Source organism: Urocampus carinirostris, unplaced genomic scaffold (genome assembly GCF_059441175.1).
Source record: "Urocampus carinirostris isolate Australia breed hairy pipefish unplaced genomic scaffold, RoL_Ucar_1.0 HiC_scaffold_243, whole genome shotgun sequence".
Classification (NCBI taxonomy): Eukaryota; Metazoa; Chordata; class Actinopteri; order Syngnathiformes; family Syngnathidae; genus Urocampus; species Urocampus carinirostris.
Window position 1 is genome coordinate 1 of NW_028283335.1, and position 18,241 is coordinate 18,241.

The following is an 18,241-nucleotide window of genomic DNA, read 5'->3' on the forward strand; positions in this document are numbered from 1 at the left end:
CTTTTTTTAAATTGTTGCACATCAAATAAACAAATTTTGTGTAACTATTTAAAACGGCCCGAAACCACAGTTTAAAAGAAAAGTTGGAAAACGGCTACTTGAGCTTACTTGAGGCGTCCGTCAAAGTGAGCAGGCGTGCCGGGCACGATGGTCTTGATGAAGAAAGGCTGCTGGCCGCGAGCCTCCTCGTAGCCGCCGACAATGCTAAAGCCCCAGCTCTCGCTGTTGCTCTTCTGCAGGACAATGTCCCTGCACCAGTGCATGTGGCTGCCGGGACAACAGCAACATTAGTTAAAAAAGACATCTAAAAAGGTCTTAAAGGTAATCCCAATTTCTAAAACATGCAAAATGTGAGAAAGTAGTGTTTTTGCATAAAATGTATATATATTTAATTGGCTATTCAAAATATCTAATGCATTTTAAAGACAGCATGTGTTTTCTTTGTCATCCTGAGCTGTGACATCATCGAAGGAACACCAGCATCCAAGCAAGCAAATTTGCCATATTGCTTTTTGTGCTTTACGAGGTTTTTGTGGCGAATGGCAAGTTATTCTGTTGCAGGTGGATGTAGTCATGCTTCAACTAAGGGCGAGCACCCAAAAGAGGCTAAGTGGCAAATAAAAAACACGGGCGCCTTTCACCTATCAATGAAAGGCGGCCGCAGCCTTGGCAGAAAAACACGAAACTAGCCGACCAAAAAACTCGCAGTGAGCAGCCAGGGTAACCAGGTCCAAACAATGAAGTGGCAAACGCAAAGCTGGACAGGAATTAACAGCCACGACAAAACCGGTGGTAATGCCAGGCTGGCTGATCAAAAAACACGTGGACAGGCTAACCAGAACCCACAACGAAAAGGGGCAAGAGCTATGCGGATAAACGTGAAGCCAGGCATAAGTAAACAAAGGGACATGGCAAAACCAGCTCTAACGCCATGCTACCCAGCCAAAGAACAGTGGGCAGCCAATGAGTGCCAACCGGGAGCAAACAAAACAGGAAAGCAATTCACAGCCCCGGCGGTAACAGAGAGATAGCCGGATAAAATTATACCAAGCGCAAGACAACCCGGGAAAAACACAAAACGAATGCCACAATCGCTTACCTCCAAGCAGAAATGAGCGGTATGCAAGCACTGGACACTACAATCTGTCTATTTCGGAGCTCACCTCACATGTTGTGTTAAAGGGATTTGCCGTTTGGAAAGTGTTGTGTTCCTTCAATGACACCATAGCTCTAGAGCAAAATACCCAGATGGGTCAACTTGGAGACTTAATTTCCAGAGTCTCCCGTGGCGAAAATACTTTGAAACATGTTTGTATAATTTTCACTTCGGACGCTCCCCTACTTACGACCATTCGACTGACGCAAAATGGTGGATACGAACATTTTATTGGGGATGTCGAAAAATATCTGGACATTGCTATAAGTTAGATTTTGTATTGTGTGCACCTTTTTCCGAGTAGAGGGCAGTGCTCTAGTGCTGCGTGGCGCTGTGAGAGGTCACCCAGCATCCACCCCAAATAAATCTGGCTTCTACTTCCTAGTTTGTGTGTAAACAAACTACACTGTATCTCTAGCACGCTAGAAACTTTTTATTGTTTAATATCTCGTGCATCCATTCTATATGGTTGGTGTAAAGTGTAAAAAAGAGGCGGGCCGTTTCTTTTGAAATTAAAGTGGAATAAGAAAGCTTAATGCGGTTGAAAAAAATGGTTGGATCGCTTTTTTTCGTCCACTTTTTACCACGGAGGAGGAAGTCGCCTAACTCTACCAAAAGTAACTTCAATTTAACTTTATTTATCTTTATAGTCAAGTGTTTATTTGTATAGCCCTTAATCACATTTGAGTCTCAAAGGGCTTCACAGACCACAGAATGTCAACACCTAATGTGCAGCTTGTTTTTTTCAGTCAGCCTGCTTTGTAACGTTATAAGCATATTATTTTATTAAACGTTTATTTTTCAGTTTCAAAACAATACAGGTTACTTATACAAGCCTTAAACATACATTCCATACAAAATATAGCACTGGAGCAACTTATGAACAAATTCAATTACGAATGATCGTCCGGAACCCATTTTGTTCGTGAGTAGGGCAGCGTCTGTACACATTTTGTGCCTAATTGGAAAAAAATATAAAGTCTGGGAAAACCTTTAAAATGCGTAATAGAACAAGGATATTTTCCCACAGGCAAATTTCTAAGTTTGTAAGTTGTGGCTCGGAAGAAAAAAAATCCATCCTAGACAGTGTGTGAGTTGCACCTCGGTAATCCCAGCCATCGCGTCCAGAGCGGCGTCCAGTTGAAAGTGTCTTCTCGTGTGTCCTCCATGGTGTCAGCCCTGTCGCCGGCCTCATTTTCCTCTTGCGAGTCGTCCGAGATGGTTTGGATGACACGCACTGTCACTTGAGGCTGGGAGGCCTGTGCCTTCAACGTGGAAACTGCCTCGCTGTAGGTCAGTTGCGTAAGGTCCACTCCATTGATGCTCAGCAGGACATCGCCTGAGGAGGCACAGGGAATTCATAATACAATTTATGGACTTTTGAAGAAAAACCCTATTTTGGGGGTTTCAGGAATAGAAAGAAAAGTGCCCATATGCATAAAATAAATTATTTTAAGAAAGGCTCCACACTGTATTGCTGATATTTTTCAGCTCACCTCTTTTGATAGTGCCATCTCGATACAGACAGCCGACGGGCTGCACGCTAGTGATGTAGACGGGCAGACGGCTACGGCAGTCCCTTCCACCGGCAATGGTAATCCCTAGGGAGAGACGAGGCTCCTTCTTTAGGCTCACAATTTTTTCCTGGCTGGAAAACCCACCAGGGGGGTCCTGCATGACGAGGACATAAATACCATTCAGTACAAACATTTTGTTTATGTTATGGAGAACGTAAATGTAACGTGTATGGGTTATGCAGGAATCTCTTACTATAACGCGACTTAATATTCTTGGTTTCGCTACTTCACAGATCTACATCGTGCATTGTGTTTTGCATTGTGATTGGCTAAACAGTCCACCCGCTTCTTACTATTTGATGGTATTGTAGTTATTGGTTTGAAAAATAAAAAAATAATATTTTCACAGTAATTCTATTTGATGAGCAAGTGCTTGAGCCTGTAAAAGGTTCTGTTTGTAGGTTTCAGTGCATAAAAAATATTTATCTGTACAGGGTGTTGCAAAAGTCTTGGGCACATTTTGATCTTTAATATCTCGGAAACTATTAAGGATATAATTACACATCTGGTATTTTCAGAAAGCTTGTAATCTCAATATGTACATGAAATGTTCAGCGATTCAATGATGATTCAATGTGAGCACCTTTGGTCACATGCACACACAAAGCAGATTCTTGCCAAACGCATCTCAGCATTGTCAATGGATGCAACCGTTTCTGTTATTCATGCCTTCAGCTCATCCATGTCTCTTGAAATAGAGTTCAATTCTTTCACAAATCCCAACAAAAAGAAATCGCATGGTGTGAGATCCATAGATCTGTTGGGCCAGAGATTGAGATTGTGATTATTTTGTCCAGACTATCCAGTCCATCTTTCTGGCAGTGTTGTGTTCAGGGAATCGCTCTTTAGGCTCCAGTGTGGTGGAACCTCATCTGGTTGGAAAATTAAGTCACCAGACTCACTCAATTAATCCATTACCCATGTTTTCCAGCCTGTCTAGGAACGTTTCCCCATTGACTGTAGCTCTTTCAAAGCAGAATGATCTGAGACAGCTTTCTTCGACAAAGCACAAAAAATGTCACCTTTGGCAAATCTCACTGATAGCACAAAACCCGGTCACCTTTGAGGAATCTCACTGATTGTCAAGAAGTTTATGTTAGTTCTCTCTTCATGTGGGTGCCCAATATGCTTATTAACTTTGCCAATTGAGTATGAAGTTGCCTTATCAATAAAAACAAGCCGGTTGTCAAATCCGTTGTCTTCCATCCTTGGTCATAGTGCAATGCAAACGTCGTGATGAGCTGGTTTATTAGTATCCTTCAACTGTTGGACTAACTGTAGCTTTTAAGGTGTCATATGCAGTCATCTTCTTAAGACACACCAAATAGTTGTTGTAAGACACCGAAGTTCCCTTCTGGCTCGTCAAACCAATTTATGGGGGCTCTGCTGGAAAGCAGTTCAAACTTGTTCAAATAAGATCTTCTGATGTTCAGCGGCATCATGTTCTTATAACTGGTCATAAGCACCCACCCATTATGAATTTACCATGCTATTTGACTATAAACTTTCTCTTTGTTGGCTTTTTTATTTTGTTTTCGAATTTTCTGCAAAATGCAGTTTGGTCAACATTGCCTGATTCGGTTTTATCAATCTAAAGCACAAAGAAACGCCTTTTCTTGTTCAGTGAGCGCCATTAATGGGTCTGAAAGAATATAAAAAGATGAATAGCTTTACAAAACTTTATGTAATTAGTTTTAAAATGACACAACCTTTGTCTTAGTACCATTCATAGATAAGGAGAAATGGGGACTACAAATATACCAAAGACTTTTGGAACACACTGTACATGAGATGCGTCATACTTCAAAAGCTCAGACACTCTTATATAATGATTGTAAAAAAAATCAGATTTTGCCCATCACAGGTTCTTTCGGGATGTAACCCCCGAAATAAAGGGATTAATGTATTTATTACTGTATTTATTTTATGTACGATTGCCTGTTTTGTCGAATGATTTTGTCTTTCAAAAAAAAACAAAACCATTTTGGATTTCTGCCCAAACATTAGCACAGGATGTATTTTGAATCAATAAACAATTTCTTAAGTACATTTTTATTGATTGGGGTTTATTACTTAAAAGAGATTGAAATTGTAACTGTATAAACTGATAAAAATAAGATTTCGTTTTTGGCCTTATTGCCATGCCCCAGAAAAAACTGAATCGTTTTGTCGAGTACTGTATCAATATTCTGAAAATGTTCTACCCAATGAACGTTTTTTTTCACCCCTACAAATGTTCTGACAAATGTTGAGTTTTGGGAAAACAGAAATTGACCAGTGGGAGACTGTTTTGCCTATCCTTGTCAATTTAAATTGACTTCACATATATTCTCGTGTCTGAAAACAAGCAATCACGGCTCACCTAAAGCCAAGAGTCATTGTTACCTGAGCCCCAGCAGGTACTAACAGCAGGTGAGAAAACAGCCGCTCACTAAAATGGATAAAAATGCGTGGATTTTGCTTCCAAAAAACTTTCTGTGAACATAATTTAAATTATAATACAGTGATTCAACTGGTGGTGGCACCAACAAACTGATTTTTAAATAATCTGTTTTGGAAGTTATTTCTCTTGAATAAAACGAAAGTCCATTGGTCTTAAAGGTCATCCCAAATTCTTAAACATGCAAAATGCGAACAAATAGTCATGGCTTTTTAAATTTATATATTTCATCGGTATATTCAAATAAAATTTCGCGATAATGAATTTTGAAGACAGCATGTCTTGTCTGTGTTATCCTGATCTGTGTCCTCGGATGAAGACCAAAACACTAGCAAGTTTTGGTAGTTTTTGTGGAAACGCTAGCGTGTTTTGGTAGTTTTTGTGGAGAATACCTAGGCGTTGTGTCACAGGTGGATGCAGTAATAGTACAGAAAAGGGCTAGCATATTTAGACTTATTCCTAATATGGGCCATATTTGAAATGGGAAAACAAATATGATAACATAGTCCATCAAGTAAGCAATTTTGGGGCAAGTGTTCCAAAACATGCCGGATCCAGCCGACAACAGATCGTATACCGCTCGAAACAAAACATTTGATTTCAGTAAACACTTGCAAGAGTGGACCAATTAAGAGTGGTGGCATTTTAGCTAACATTCATGGAATGGTGCTGCCAATCACTTAATTGAAAAGCCTCGGGCAGTAACAAATGCGAGAGATGCGAGATGGAGGCCACGTGTGAGCTCCCACGCGAGCGTCTCGTAATGGGGAAGACGTGTGGAAAGCGACGGCCCCCGGCAGCCTCTTGGCTACACTCGGCAGACTGTAAACCGTCAGAGGGGAAGCTCGGGGGAGGTGGCGAGGCCTCTTCCTCCACCTGGCGGGGGGTCTTCCCCCCCAGCAAGACAAAAAGGCTCCACTCTGCAGGCGAAAGCTAACTGTTACCCGCTTTGATCCTTCACCACCCATAGAAAGAAGAGCACCAAAAAACAACAAGGCAGCGGCCCCGCGGTGGCAGACTGAGCAGCACCCAGGGCCTTTTGATCAAGACAGAAGGAGGCCCGGCACAGCCGCTTTCATCTCTGCGCTGCGACGCAGGTGTCTGCTCTCAAAGCTTTGCACCTCCAACTGGAGCAGGGTGGGGGATTCTATTCTTCCTGCTCACGCTATATGAAACAACTGAGTGGCCCTGACTAAACGGCCCGCGTCAAAATTACAGTGTGTAAACACACATAGGATCTGGTTTTAGAGTACTACTACAGCCTGCATTGTTCATGTCTAGGGCTGCAACGATTGGCCGACAAAAATCAATAGCAGAAAATGTTTTTTTTTTTAAACAATATAGAAATATTTTGTCACCAGACACGTTGTTCCAACAGAATGAGAAATCTCTACATGAATATAATATCTGCGCAGAGTCACTCAAGCAGATGCATAAACATACAGAAATGGCGGCCTCAACATCTGGTACGTGTACCAACATTTCTAAGGTTTGGGAGCATTTTAGCGTGGATGCGGGAAATAAAAAGACTATTTGCAAAGTTTACAAAGCAGACATTGTGTATCATGGGAGTAGCTCAATCATTACGAACTTTAAAAGAGATTTGAGGGAAAAGGAGTCGGACACGCACTGGTAAGATTCAATAACGTTCAAGTCAGTACGGTTTTGATAACATGCATTGTACATTCTGTATGCATATATTTTGCTAGAAAAGAGAGCTTGGGCATTTTGTTGGACTGTGCCTATCCATTATATTTGAAATTAAATGCATGCAGTTCGAAAAACAAATGTCAGTTGTTAAAACCAATTAATTTCAAACTGTTGAGAATAGTTACGTTCTTTTGTTAGAATAGAATAGAATATACCTTTATTGTCATTGTTACAAAATGGGTTAACATATTGTGACAACGAAATTGGGCATGACACTCCAGTTTTATACATTCACAGTGAGGTATGAGCCAAGAAGATAAAGGAACAGAGAAGATAAGGTTATAAAACAAGGGGGATAAGGCTATAGTTATAATTTACATGGTATTTACACAAGAAATGTCGGCATGTGGGATGTTACATACAGTGTTGTCGTGATACCGTTGGTATCGTAAGGGTTGTGCAATATTGCATTTGGTGCAAAGTCATCATAGTGCAAAAAAAAAAAAAAAAATAGTCAGCATATGCATTGGTGCAAACATAGACGTCATAGTGCAAAACACACACTTTTGACAAATTATGTACTTCACAAAATGGCCTTAATATTAGTTTTATTAACTTTTCAACTGCTGTAATGAGCCTGTTCTTGGTTTATAGGGATATGAATGTTTACTTGGTTTTAATGTATTATTTATTTGCCTTTTCCTAAAAAACTGGACATATTTATGGATTCGCTACATGTCTCTACTGACCGAGCGTTGAGCCTAATTTGTTTTAATTTTCATATGAATTAGCAGTATGTTCAAAAACAGATGCATTTTTCATAGTACCCAATTCCTGTGATTGTTATAATCTTGAGCATAATCAAAACAAGCATGCTAAAATTACGAGAGAGAAAAAGATAATTATCCCATTACTCGACTAATCATTTAAATATTCTGTGATTAGTCAACTATAAAAATGGGCGTTAGTTGTAGCCCTATTCATGTCACATTCAGAAGAGGTTGTTTGGTAACGCAAAGTTCTGGAAAAAGGTATTACACTGCTGTTATACAGTTGATGCCTAACAACACCTACAAAATAATACAAAACCTTTCCCTCCCATTTTATGTTTCGTAGTACAGTATTCGGATTATAAGGAAAACAAATTACCTAGCCTAAATCCACTCAATGAATGTACTGTGAGATGAACATGCTAACCACTTAGTAGATCCAGAAAACACATCTATAAACAAATCCTCTTGTATCTGGTCAATACATCAAGTTTTGTACAGCCATGTTCAAATTTCAAAAACACTTTCAGGACATTTAAAATCATTTTGTGTCCTTTCCAAAGACTGTACACATGTAAAATTGTGCACTTTGATGGCTAACATATGAATACGAAACAGGAGATGTTTTATGCTGTACCTTCATATAGGTGGAGCCTCGCCTGAAGTACTGAGGTTCTGGTACCCTCCTGGCCATTCGGCCTTGTGGTCCGCCTTCCTCTTGTGTCTCTCCTTGCCTCAGGACTACAAAATTGACACGCATCTCGCTGGCCTGCAAAACAAAATGCCGTGTCTCTCACCGGTAGATAAATCAGTCTTTATCTGAATGGGTAAGCGAGCATGCAGATGTTTCACACGTGGAATGCAAATCTATTGATGGAATCTCGGAATTTCAAAGCATCCCACTTTGACATTTTTTTAAGTCCACATAACAGTAAAACAAAAATGTTTTGCTTTATTTTTTTAATAAATGATGCTTGGAAAAATTCATAACCTTTAGTATGAAATTCAACTTTTATTGTAGGCAAACATCCCATTTTTTGTAAGGGATCGATGAACCGTGATACTTTCCTTAAAAAATGTGTTGGGTTGGGGTTTATTAGTTCAAATCAATTTAAATTGTATACATCCAGAATGACGATAACAGTCAAGATTTTTTTTTTTTTTGTGCCATTTCACCTAGCTCTAAATATATCCGGGAAAAATGTACCTGTATGATCTGGGCAGCACTTTCAGGTGTACCGTGCCTAAGGTCCTGTCCATTGATTGCCAACACTTTATCCCTGTTCTTCAATTTGCCATCTTTGAAAGCCAATCCTCCCGACAGCAAATCCAGGATGAATATGCCACTCTCGTCCGATTTGCGAATCAGCTTAATACCGAGTGGCTCAGTGCGCTGACTCTTCGTCAATGTCACCTGCAGTACGGTGCAAGGGTTGTGACCAGTGGTGGTGTTGCCTTGGGTGCTGCTGGACGGAAGAAGTTGCTGATCAGAACGCATCTCCCTTGGTTTAAAACCTTTCTCTTGCATGACAGTGAGCCTGACAAGGGAAGGCTGGCGCAGAAGAGCAACGGCCCGAGCATGAGGGACGGATGCCAGGCTGACATCATTCACCTGGAAAGATCACAACGAAATTGTAGGTGCATCAGGTGTTACAGCACCGTCCAATACATGGTAGTTCGAAACAGATTTAGGCCATGGAAAAAAATTGCTTCATGTTTGAAAGCGAAAAACACATTTTTTTCACGAACTCTGCCTACCGTATTAAAAAAAAATCTGTTTTAACCTTATCCACTGATCTGATGAAAGAACACTACATAACATTTTTTCAATCAGTGACACCAGCCACAATTAAACTTGAAGTACTCACGGCCGCTAGTAACCACGCCTTGCTGCCATGGAGACGAAACCAGTTTATCTTGAATATCTGCCTTGTCATTCCCTTCTTTGAAGAAGTCTGTTTACAAAACTGGGAATAATTTGTGGAGGAGTATCATCCTCACATTACTTGACTAGTGTTAATGTGCATATCATATCATATATAATATACAATATATTGGATTTAATCTTTAAAATGTTCTAGCCATTTTGACATACAAAAAGCTGTTCTATGCAAAAAAAAAGTACCGGTACAATGTATTTTTAATTGTAATTGTACATCCTGTTGCAATTTTTTTTTTTAAAAGCAGTCTTTTTTCAAACAAGAAATTAGATTATAGCGATCAAGACTAGTCTTTAATAGAATGTGGATGTTGTTATTACGGTAATATTTTAAAACAGGACATTTTACATGACCGTCATTTTGTTATTTTTTGTTGATTGGTATAATCACTAGTATGATTATCAGTATTAGTATTTATTGTTAAACCACTTACCAGGAGTCAGGTCACGGGGCACTGGAACCCCTCCCTTGAATTCCAGCAGTGGGCAGGGTACACCCTGGACTGACTGTTGCTATTTATTATTACAGTATCAATATTATTATTATTATTATTATTGATGAAATACCAATATTTTACCCATTCAAATATAAGTTCTTTGATTTATTTTCAAAATACTCAGGTAAAAAGGTTTTAGGGTGAAAAAAATGGTAGTTTGATCAGTTTTATTTTTGTTCGTTTTTTCTTTTTTGCAGTTTCATTTTTGTCTACTAAGCAATTACATAATGTTTGGAGGACAACTAATCAGTCCACTCTCAAATCAAAAAGTGTACGAGCATTTTGCAGATTCACAAAAATATCTGTGATTCACATGTGGAAGTATTAATCTTGCGTGTGAATTAATCAAGACAAATTATTTTTAGATCTCGAGTATATTGCTAATATATTTGAAGATCTGAACAATAAGTGTGTAAATATTTTTCGGAGAAATGTTTCCCCATACATAAAATTCAAGGGAATGTGTAACTTACATTTTCTTAGAGTTTCTTTTTGCATGGCCCATAAATAATGTCCATAATTCATGTGTAATTCTTGTACTAATGCACCTTCTCATTTAATGTGTGGCCAATCGGCTCAGACTGGCAACAATTTCAAGCATTGACAAGCACTTCAACCAAAATTCAAGCACTTCTCAGACCTTGAAAAAACTTGGATTTCCAGCACGTACAAACCCAGTTGTTTTCTATGAAAATATATGCACTTATATGTGTTCCAAATTTCACACTTAATACAAAGTCTGATATTTATAAAAAAAAAAATTGTTTACTCGTAGTGCTGTCTGGGGCGGCTTGGTTAGCAAATCCGCGGCACAGTTCTGAGGTCATATATGCAAATCTAGCTACGAGCCTTCCTGTGCGGAGTTTGCATGTTTTCCCCGTGCCTGTGTAGGTTTCCCGGCCAATCCAAATTGTCCCTAAGGGTGGATAAGCGAGTAAGTCGTCTGTCTCTGTGTGCCCTGTGACTGGCTGGCAACCAGTTCAGGGTGTCCCATGCCCACTGCCTAAAGTTTGCTGAGATGGGCACCCCCGCGACCCTAATCAGGAGAAGCAATGCAGATAATGGATGGATGGTGATGTCTGAGAAAGATTGGTATTTTGATAACTAGGATAACACAAGCTGTCAGGATGTACAAGAGCACAAGTACACATTTAAAAGGAATCACTCTTACATCTAAAATGTGATCCCCAGGAGCCAATCGGCCATCGCGAGCTGCTTGTGAGTCGCGGACAATCTCCTGAATGACGATGTTGCCCAGCGGTGTGTCTTTTCCCCCCACTATCCGCAGGCCTAGCTCTTCGTCTGCCTCTTCTCTGAAGAGCTCCACTACATTGGACTCGGCCACCAGGCTGGAGCGGAGCGGCGTGTTGTCTGCTAATGACAAAATTGATCAAACAGAATTGCCTTAAACTTCCTTGCAATCATAGCATAGCATTAGCCAATTCATTCATTAATTAATTCATTCATTCATTTTAAAGCAGCTTATCGTCACTACAACGGGGGTGCTGAAGCCCATCCCAGCTGACTTCGAGCAGACAGGACAGACAGAGACAGACAACCACTCACTCAAGCTCATTCTTTGGACAATTTTTAAATCTTTTATGGACCTGCCCTGCATCCTTTTGTTATGTGAGAGGAAACCTGAGTGCCAGGTTTATATACAGGTGCGGCTTGTGTATGTACGAAATCGGTTTTCCTCTGAAAATGTAGTGGGTGGGGCTTATAATAAGGTGCGCTCTATAGTCCGGAATTTACGGTACGTTTCATAGTACAAAGTAAATGGTCTGCATTTATATAGCGATTTTCAAGGCACAGAAGACTTCCCAAAGCACTGTACAATCTGAACATTCAAGTGTGTTTTTAAAGCAATTTTCCAACTTGAGGTATTTAAGTTTGGATTTTCATTAGCTGTAACATATAATCATCAAAAATTCTTAAAATGAATAAATCCCGAAATATTTAAATATTTAAGTTTATTTTTTAAATGATATTTTAAAATATTTAATTGTAATGAAATGCTACCCTGTAGAGGGTATACTCCCTTAAAAAGAGTTTTTTCATTTCTCAAAGAAAATACTAACACGGGTATATGTCAGAAACAACACCCAAGGTTAGAAACTAATTTGTGGGAGTTTATCCATTTGTGGTGAGGTCTGCACTGTACATTTCTTCTTATCAGTGATAAGAATATAGAAAAAAAAAACATTGATAAGTCAGTTTCTACAGATAGTTGTATTAAAAAAAAAAAGGTTGAAAGGGACTGTAAATAAATGAAACAAAGCTAACAGAAGGAGCGACATACATGAAATTCCAACTTGTCATCCAAGAAAAGGTAAAACACACAGCACAGAGGGGAGGGCTTCCACGTGTTGTCACACAGTTCACATTGATCCATTAAACATGGCTTGAGTTGATTTAGTTAATGTCAAACTCACTAAAAAAAAACTAATAATCATTTTACATGTTATATTCTGGATCCATCTTATATTGGAAATATTTAGGCAATCGTTTTCTATGGGTTAAAAACAGCAATGTTGTATTGATTGTTAAATGCATTTGACATAACCCCACTCACATGCACAGAATATTGGATATATGGCGTGTACCTAAGAACAAGAAGCAACAAAGCCAAAGAGGCACCAAACTATATTCTAATATTACTTTTAACTGCTTTTGTGCATGAAATAACACTTTCTTCAATATTGTATGCAAAAAAAAAAAACAGGCTGAAATTCAGTTTAAGACACGTGCAACAAACCTGTGGAAATTTTTCAGTAAGAGTGTTTGTCCTAACAGAGCTGCATGTTCCAGCAGCTGTGCTAATGATTCACCAGTGGCAGACTTAGGACTCAACAATCAGCAACTCTAATGTGTCTAAAATTACTTCCCGCAGACAGGGATGGGGATACCGGCAAGATCATTTAAATTAATCTTGGCTCAATATTATCTAGTCATCATTAGGTAATGACAAATGCACTTGAAGCTTGTTGATGACAACAAATTCCATACCGTCCTCACTTTCTTCGAAGGCGGGGTTTATGAGTCCAGGATCGGGTTGGTCTCTTGGGGCGCTGCGTGGTGGCGATTCAGAGTGTTTAGCATCATTAGACAGATCACCATCACCTTTATGCCCTTTTAATTCATTCCATGGGGGCCTCTTCCTCTTTTCTGCTTCCTCTCTGAGTCTCCTAAAAGCTGGGCATCTTAAAGGAAAAAAACATATGGGAATGATGATTACATGGCTTTTAATAAGCAAGAAGGAATGCCCGTTAACTAGGGTGCAATGAAACGGGTGGACCAAACAAAAACAAAATGATACACATGCTAGTAGTGCCTACAAGTGAAGACTATGTTTCACATGTTTATGGGCACAGATGTCAGACAGGGTGTCTACTCAATGATGGAAAGTATGTACCGGTAATTAAAGGCGAAGGCCACCATTTTCTCTGAAACCTAACTAATCCTTATCAAATGTATGGAAGAAATTATTAAATGCTTTGCATACTATAGTGTGCTTGTTCCTCATGACTGAACTTTGTCCCCTCCGAGTGTTTGTGCAGAGCGGTGACTGTCTGCCAACCACAACAAGCTGCGTTATCTCGGCTGACCTCAGACGTGAGAATCACCTCTCTAACCACGTGTATAACAAGGCAACTGATTAACAGCTCGACTCAACTCTGGAACCCCAAGGTTTGTGTGTCTGATATGAAGTGCCTTTGTATTGGTCATGTTACATAATCCAATTTATGAGAGCAGTCAAAGAGGTTGACTTTATCTTCTGCTTATGATTTTCAGTAATGAAGTGAAGCAGAATGTGTTATCTTTTTATAATCCACGCGATGGACTTACATAATCTACTGCTGTATTGGTAACTACAGCCTATTAATACAGTGCTCTATTTGCTGGGTTGGCCGTTTTGCATAAATGCAAGTACTTAATATTGAAAAAAGTGAATTTACTGTATGATATGCGAATAACAAAGAAGACTGGAAGCAATTAGAGAAGATCAATACCACTCTTGTACATGTCCATTAAGTATTAAAGTCACCATCAGGCAGAAGCTAAATCGACTTGATAGCCTGGATACATTTCTAGACAGTTGCCTGGCAAGTAGCAGAAAGAGTCAAGGAAGTTACTGAGATATCAAACATTGCATGCATTCACTTTACATGTGTGACAAAAGTTTAATTTTGGCATGGTAGTAGAAATATGAGCTCAGTTGTGAGTTTTACTGCTCAACCAAGGTGCTGCAGGCATGGGCTGCATATTACACCTATAAACCTTTTAACCCAGACAGAAGGGAGGGGGCTTCATATTTTTTACAAGCCAATAATTATTTTCTAATGCCAAGTAATCGTTGACACATTCAGTACCATTTATTATCGTTGTATAACGTAAAAACAAAATGTTATTCAAATGTGGAGGAGGGTCAAGTTGGCTGAGCTTTTAACCTGATGGTTATTCATCGCTTATCTGCCCCTTCATTTGAACATTTTATTGTGACAAAACATAACGGCGAAATACATAATATAAATAGCAAAATAAATAAATGACTAAATGACAAAATGCATATATAAATACATTTCACCTTTGTCTTATATAGAGGTATTATGTGATTTGTTTGTTTATTTGTATGCCATATATTTATAGGTATTTATTTTTTTATACATTTTTTTCACCTTATAGCAGGATTGGTCCTCCATAATTATAATCCCTACTTATATGTGGTCTGTTAAAAAAAACAAACAAACGAATTGATCATGCCTAATTTCGATGGCGTACATGTTTTGGTTTGCTTAAGTTTCCTCAATTTAAATTTGTCAACTGAATTGCCAACAAAACATCCCAAATGATACTGCTAATATCATCTTAACATGTTTTCCCAACCTATTAAAACAAGCATGCAAAAATGGTACCTATTGTAAAGATGAGGCTGAAGTTCACAGCGTTGCATCTGTTGCTGGCACTCTGCATAGTACGGACACATGACGGTGAGCTTATCCAGCAAATTCCTGACCAACAGGGTTGAGGGTCGACAGTGGTGCAGCTGCAGCTTTTGGCGGTCCACGGGGCAAAAGTCTTTTTCTTTTAAGAAGCTGCCTAGGCACTCAAAGCAGTAGGTGTGTCCACAAGGGGTATCCATGGGCCGGATGAGGGGCTGCAAACAGATGTGGCACACAAGCTCGTCGTCCACATCGTCCGGATACTCGTACAGGTGGCCCTCCTGGCCTTCGTGCTGCTGCCCACACTCCTTGCAGACCCTTGCCCAAGACAATCCAGCAGTCTTGTTTTGCATTGTAGACATTGTCCCTCGTAATTCCCTAAAATCGGTGAGGGTCACTGCGGGCCAAATTGGTCAGTCTGTATGCGATAAAGGTCTGACCGCGTTACCTCCATGTCTTCATCTTCTGTAGAGGGAGAAACACATTGATGTGTAATGAGGCAGTTTAAGAAATTCTCCTGCTCATGGCGGCTACAGGAAATGACAAATCAGCGACGCGAATACAACATGGCAGCGAACTGCAGCTGCTTCCTCTCGGCGGGCTTCCTGAGGGACAAAAGGAATTCTCATTTCAGCGACAAAAAATAGAGTTGTTCTATATTCCATTGGACGAGCCAACTATGAAATAAACAAGGAGAGCCGACGGAACCTTGGTGTAAACGTGAGTGCGAGAGGTTCTATCAAAGTGGGCAGCAATGCAGGTCCTGTCACTGAGGGCTCCTAGCACCCAATCAGCTCTTCATAAACACACTTAAGTCTTCATCTATTCACCCATTTAAAAAAACAGTTATTCTAAATGGAAAACCATTCTTGAAACAGACTTCTGGCACATCTAAAAACAAGTTCACTGCACTGTTATGATGATTTTATATGACACACAAAAACAACAAACATACCTAACAAAAGCAGACCAACCACTGTGGGGTTTGAGACACATCTCTTGTGGTTGTCAACCATTATGGCAATTTTGAGATTTATAACCACAACATGCACAAACTGGAATATTACAAACCAAAGCTATAAGAGCCATTATCAGTAATCCAATTAATATTCGTCAAGAAAAAATGCCCCAGGGATAAATGTCAGCTTTCCAAATATTTGCATGGGGAAATGTTTCCTTTAATTATTCGATGTGTATTTTTATGTTTTAGTGGTGCTACAAAAATAAAGGTTGATTAACTGGTACTTGTATTGCCACATCTGCGGGGTAGAGTGAATTTGTACAAAACCCAGCTCTTGCAAGTAATATTTGAGTGACTTTTTACCCTGAACTGCTCACCTAAAAGTGCCAACAGCAAATCAAACTCAACCTAATTACAGTAAATCTTTATGAAAAATAAAAAATATGAAACATATCAAGAAATGAGGTGTAAACAAAATGACTTTCTACAAATCACACAAGACTTATTATTTTCGGTGCTCTGTTTGAAACCTTGAAATGGATTGCATGTCAATATTGTCGTAAACAGAACCTTTCACCTAAATGGAACAGCCACACAAAAAGTTATAACACTTATTCGGAAAGGAACACAACTCGCAAAGCTGCTGTTAATGGCTTAAGATCAACACATGGAGTTGAAAGCACAATGTTGCTTTGTAATTTGTTTAGACTTGCTCACGGTGGCAGAAAACTACCTTGGGTTTTCACTCAAAGACTGCATTCTTGAGGAGAAGTTGCTTCACCCTTACATCTTGGGTTAATATTATCGTATTGTACTCACCTGAGATGGTATCTCCGATGTGGAGTGGCCACCAGACTAAGCATGCAAACGTGAAACCCTAACCTAGCAGCTGCCTCCAGCCTCAATGAAACCAGAGCCCTGCCTCCCCTGCACACCGTGACGATAATGTCGGGGCGTGCATGTGTGTTTTGTGTGTGCGTCTTAGTGTGCAAGAATATGTGTTCGGCTAGTGGAAGGAATGTAGTGGTGATTTGGAGTAACTAAGCAGAGCGAAGCTCGACCCGAGAGGAAAGTGTTATTCTCGTCAGTGCCCGCAAGTAACGAGCGTATGTGTGTGGGTGTAAGTTGGGTAGAGGTCTGCTGATGTTGCACTTTGGTCAGGTAAAGTATACTAAAAGACTGATGCCAACAAATGTATGATTTGTGGTCTTTTTTTCACTTGGTACAGGTGATACAGTACGTGCAATTGTAATGGATACTGTTCATGGATACTGTGACTGAATGACACACACACAAACAGGCCACGCACACAGAAAGACAAACACACCTAAGAGGTGACCCTTAAACGTGGCGTTGGAAAAGTTGGTACAGTAAAGCCCTGTTTATCGCCAAAGATTTGTTCCACAGTCACCTCGCGATCTGGAATAATCTGAACAATTGAAGTTGGGTTAAAAAATACAAGAAAAACCTCAATAGTTTTACTGATCCCACCTAACTATAAAAGTAGAAAATCAATAGTTGCTCATTTGTTTCCACAATGAACATATGATGTAATTTTAGTTTATCTAAATTAAGTGGTTTGGCTAATGTACCAGTATACTGTGTAATATACAATTGCAAAATGAGCTTTGTTGTGATGTCAAATAAACACCTGTAGAAATATTCCTGAGTGATGACAACCAAAAACTTAAAACTTTTGCCAGCAGCTGAGGGGTTTAAGAATTAAACGGCTTCAAAGTATTTTGACTAACATAATAGTAATGCATTATGGTATATTACGTGGAGGATGGTTTCACCGTCGTTTCAAAATGTGTTTAAGAATGCAAAAACTACCAAACAACAATGCTCATTGATGTGTTTTCTAAGAGTGTTCTCAAACAGACTGCGAATGTCAGTTATGAAGCAAGTGGAACAGCACCCCAATCCGAGCAAAGCTCATTTATTGAATTTAGATACCTGCTGCGTTATGGCAGACACGTTAGATCCCTTAAAAAATGATTAAAATGTTCCGAGAAGTTTTTTTTTTTCGCAGAGCCATCACCACCCTAAATAAGCACACAAAACTGTGAGGAAGAATATCTTGCATATGTATACAAAAGTGTGTATTCAATTTTAATTTATTTACTCTTTTGTAGGAAATATGTTGCTGCTAATGACATGGAACTATTATTCATTATAGACGCTGCCCTACTTACAAACAAGACAATCGTTCGTAAGTTGAATTTGTTCGTATTTTTTATGTTTAAGGTTTATATAAGTATGTTTAAGGCTTGTATAAGTAACCTGTATTGTTTTGTAATAAAAAATA

At 39.3% G+C, this 18,241-nt stretch overlaps 1 protein-coding gene across 4 annotated transcripts; it reads right to left on the reverse strand.

Moving 5' to 3' along the window:
• Positions 1-104: 104 nt before the first annotated feature.
• Positions 105-16,877, reverse strand: LOC148344852 (ligand of Numb protein X 2-like). 4 transcript variants are annotated; one of them, XM_088325928.1, is made up of 9 exons: positions 16,753-16,877; positions 14,946-15,437; positions 13,048-13,232; positions 11,201-11,400; positions 8,801-9,205; positions 8,231-8,362; positions 2,653-2,827; positions 2,258-2,495; positions 105-267 (listed from the first exon to the last, which is right to left on the reverse strand). In XM_088325928.1, exons 2-9 carry the CDS (start codon positions 15,332-15,334, stop codon positions 105-107), a joined length of 1,887 nt encoding a protein of 628 aa, XP_088182054.1. In that variant the 5' UTR covers positions 15,335-15,437; positions 16,753-16,877. The 4 variants fall into 4 exon arrangements, with proteins under 4 accessions (XP_088182054.1, XP_088182053.1, XP_088182051.1 ...); XM_088325927.1 differs by having other exon boundaries at positions 11,201-11,403; XM_088325925.1 differs by having other exon boundaries at positions 11,201-11,403; positions 13,039-13,232.
• Between the last annotated feature and the right edge of the window lie 1,364 nt (positions 16,878-18,241).

Bases quoted from the DNA above. Each gene is read 5' to 3' on its own strand.
- LOC148344852 (XM_088325925.1), bottom strand. From the start codon at position 15,334: ATGTCTACAATGCAAAACAAGACTGCTGGATTGTCTTGGGCAAGGGTC. The intron at 9,206-11,200 runs GTAAGAGTGATT...TGATCTTTCCAG, and splicing joins CTGGGGATCACATTTTAGAT to GTGAATGATGTCAGCCTGGC. The intron at 268-2,257 runs GTGCAACTCACA...TTGTCCCGGCAG, and splicing joins CGATGGCTGGGATTACCGAG to CCACATGCACTGGTGCAGGG.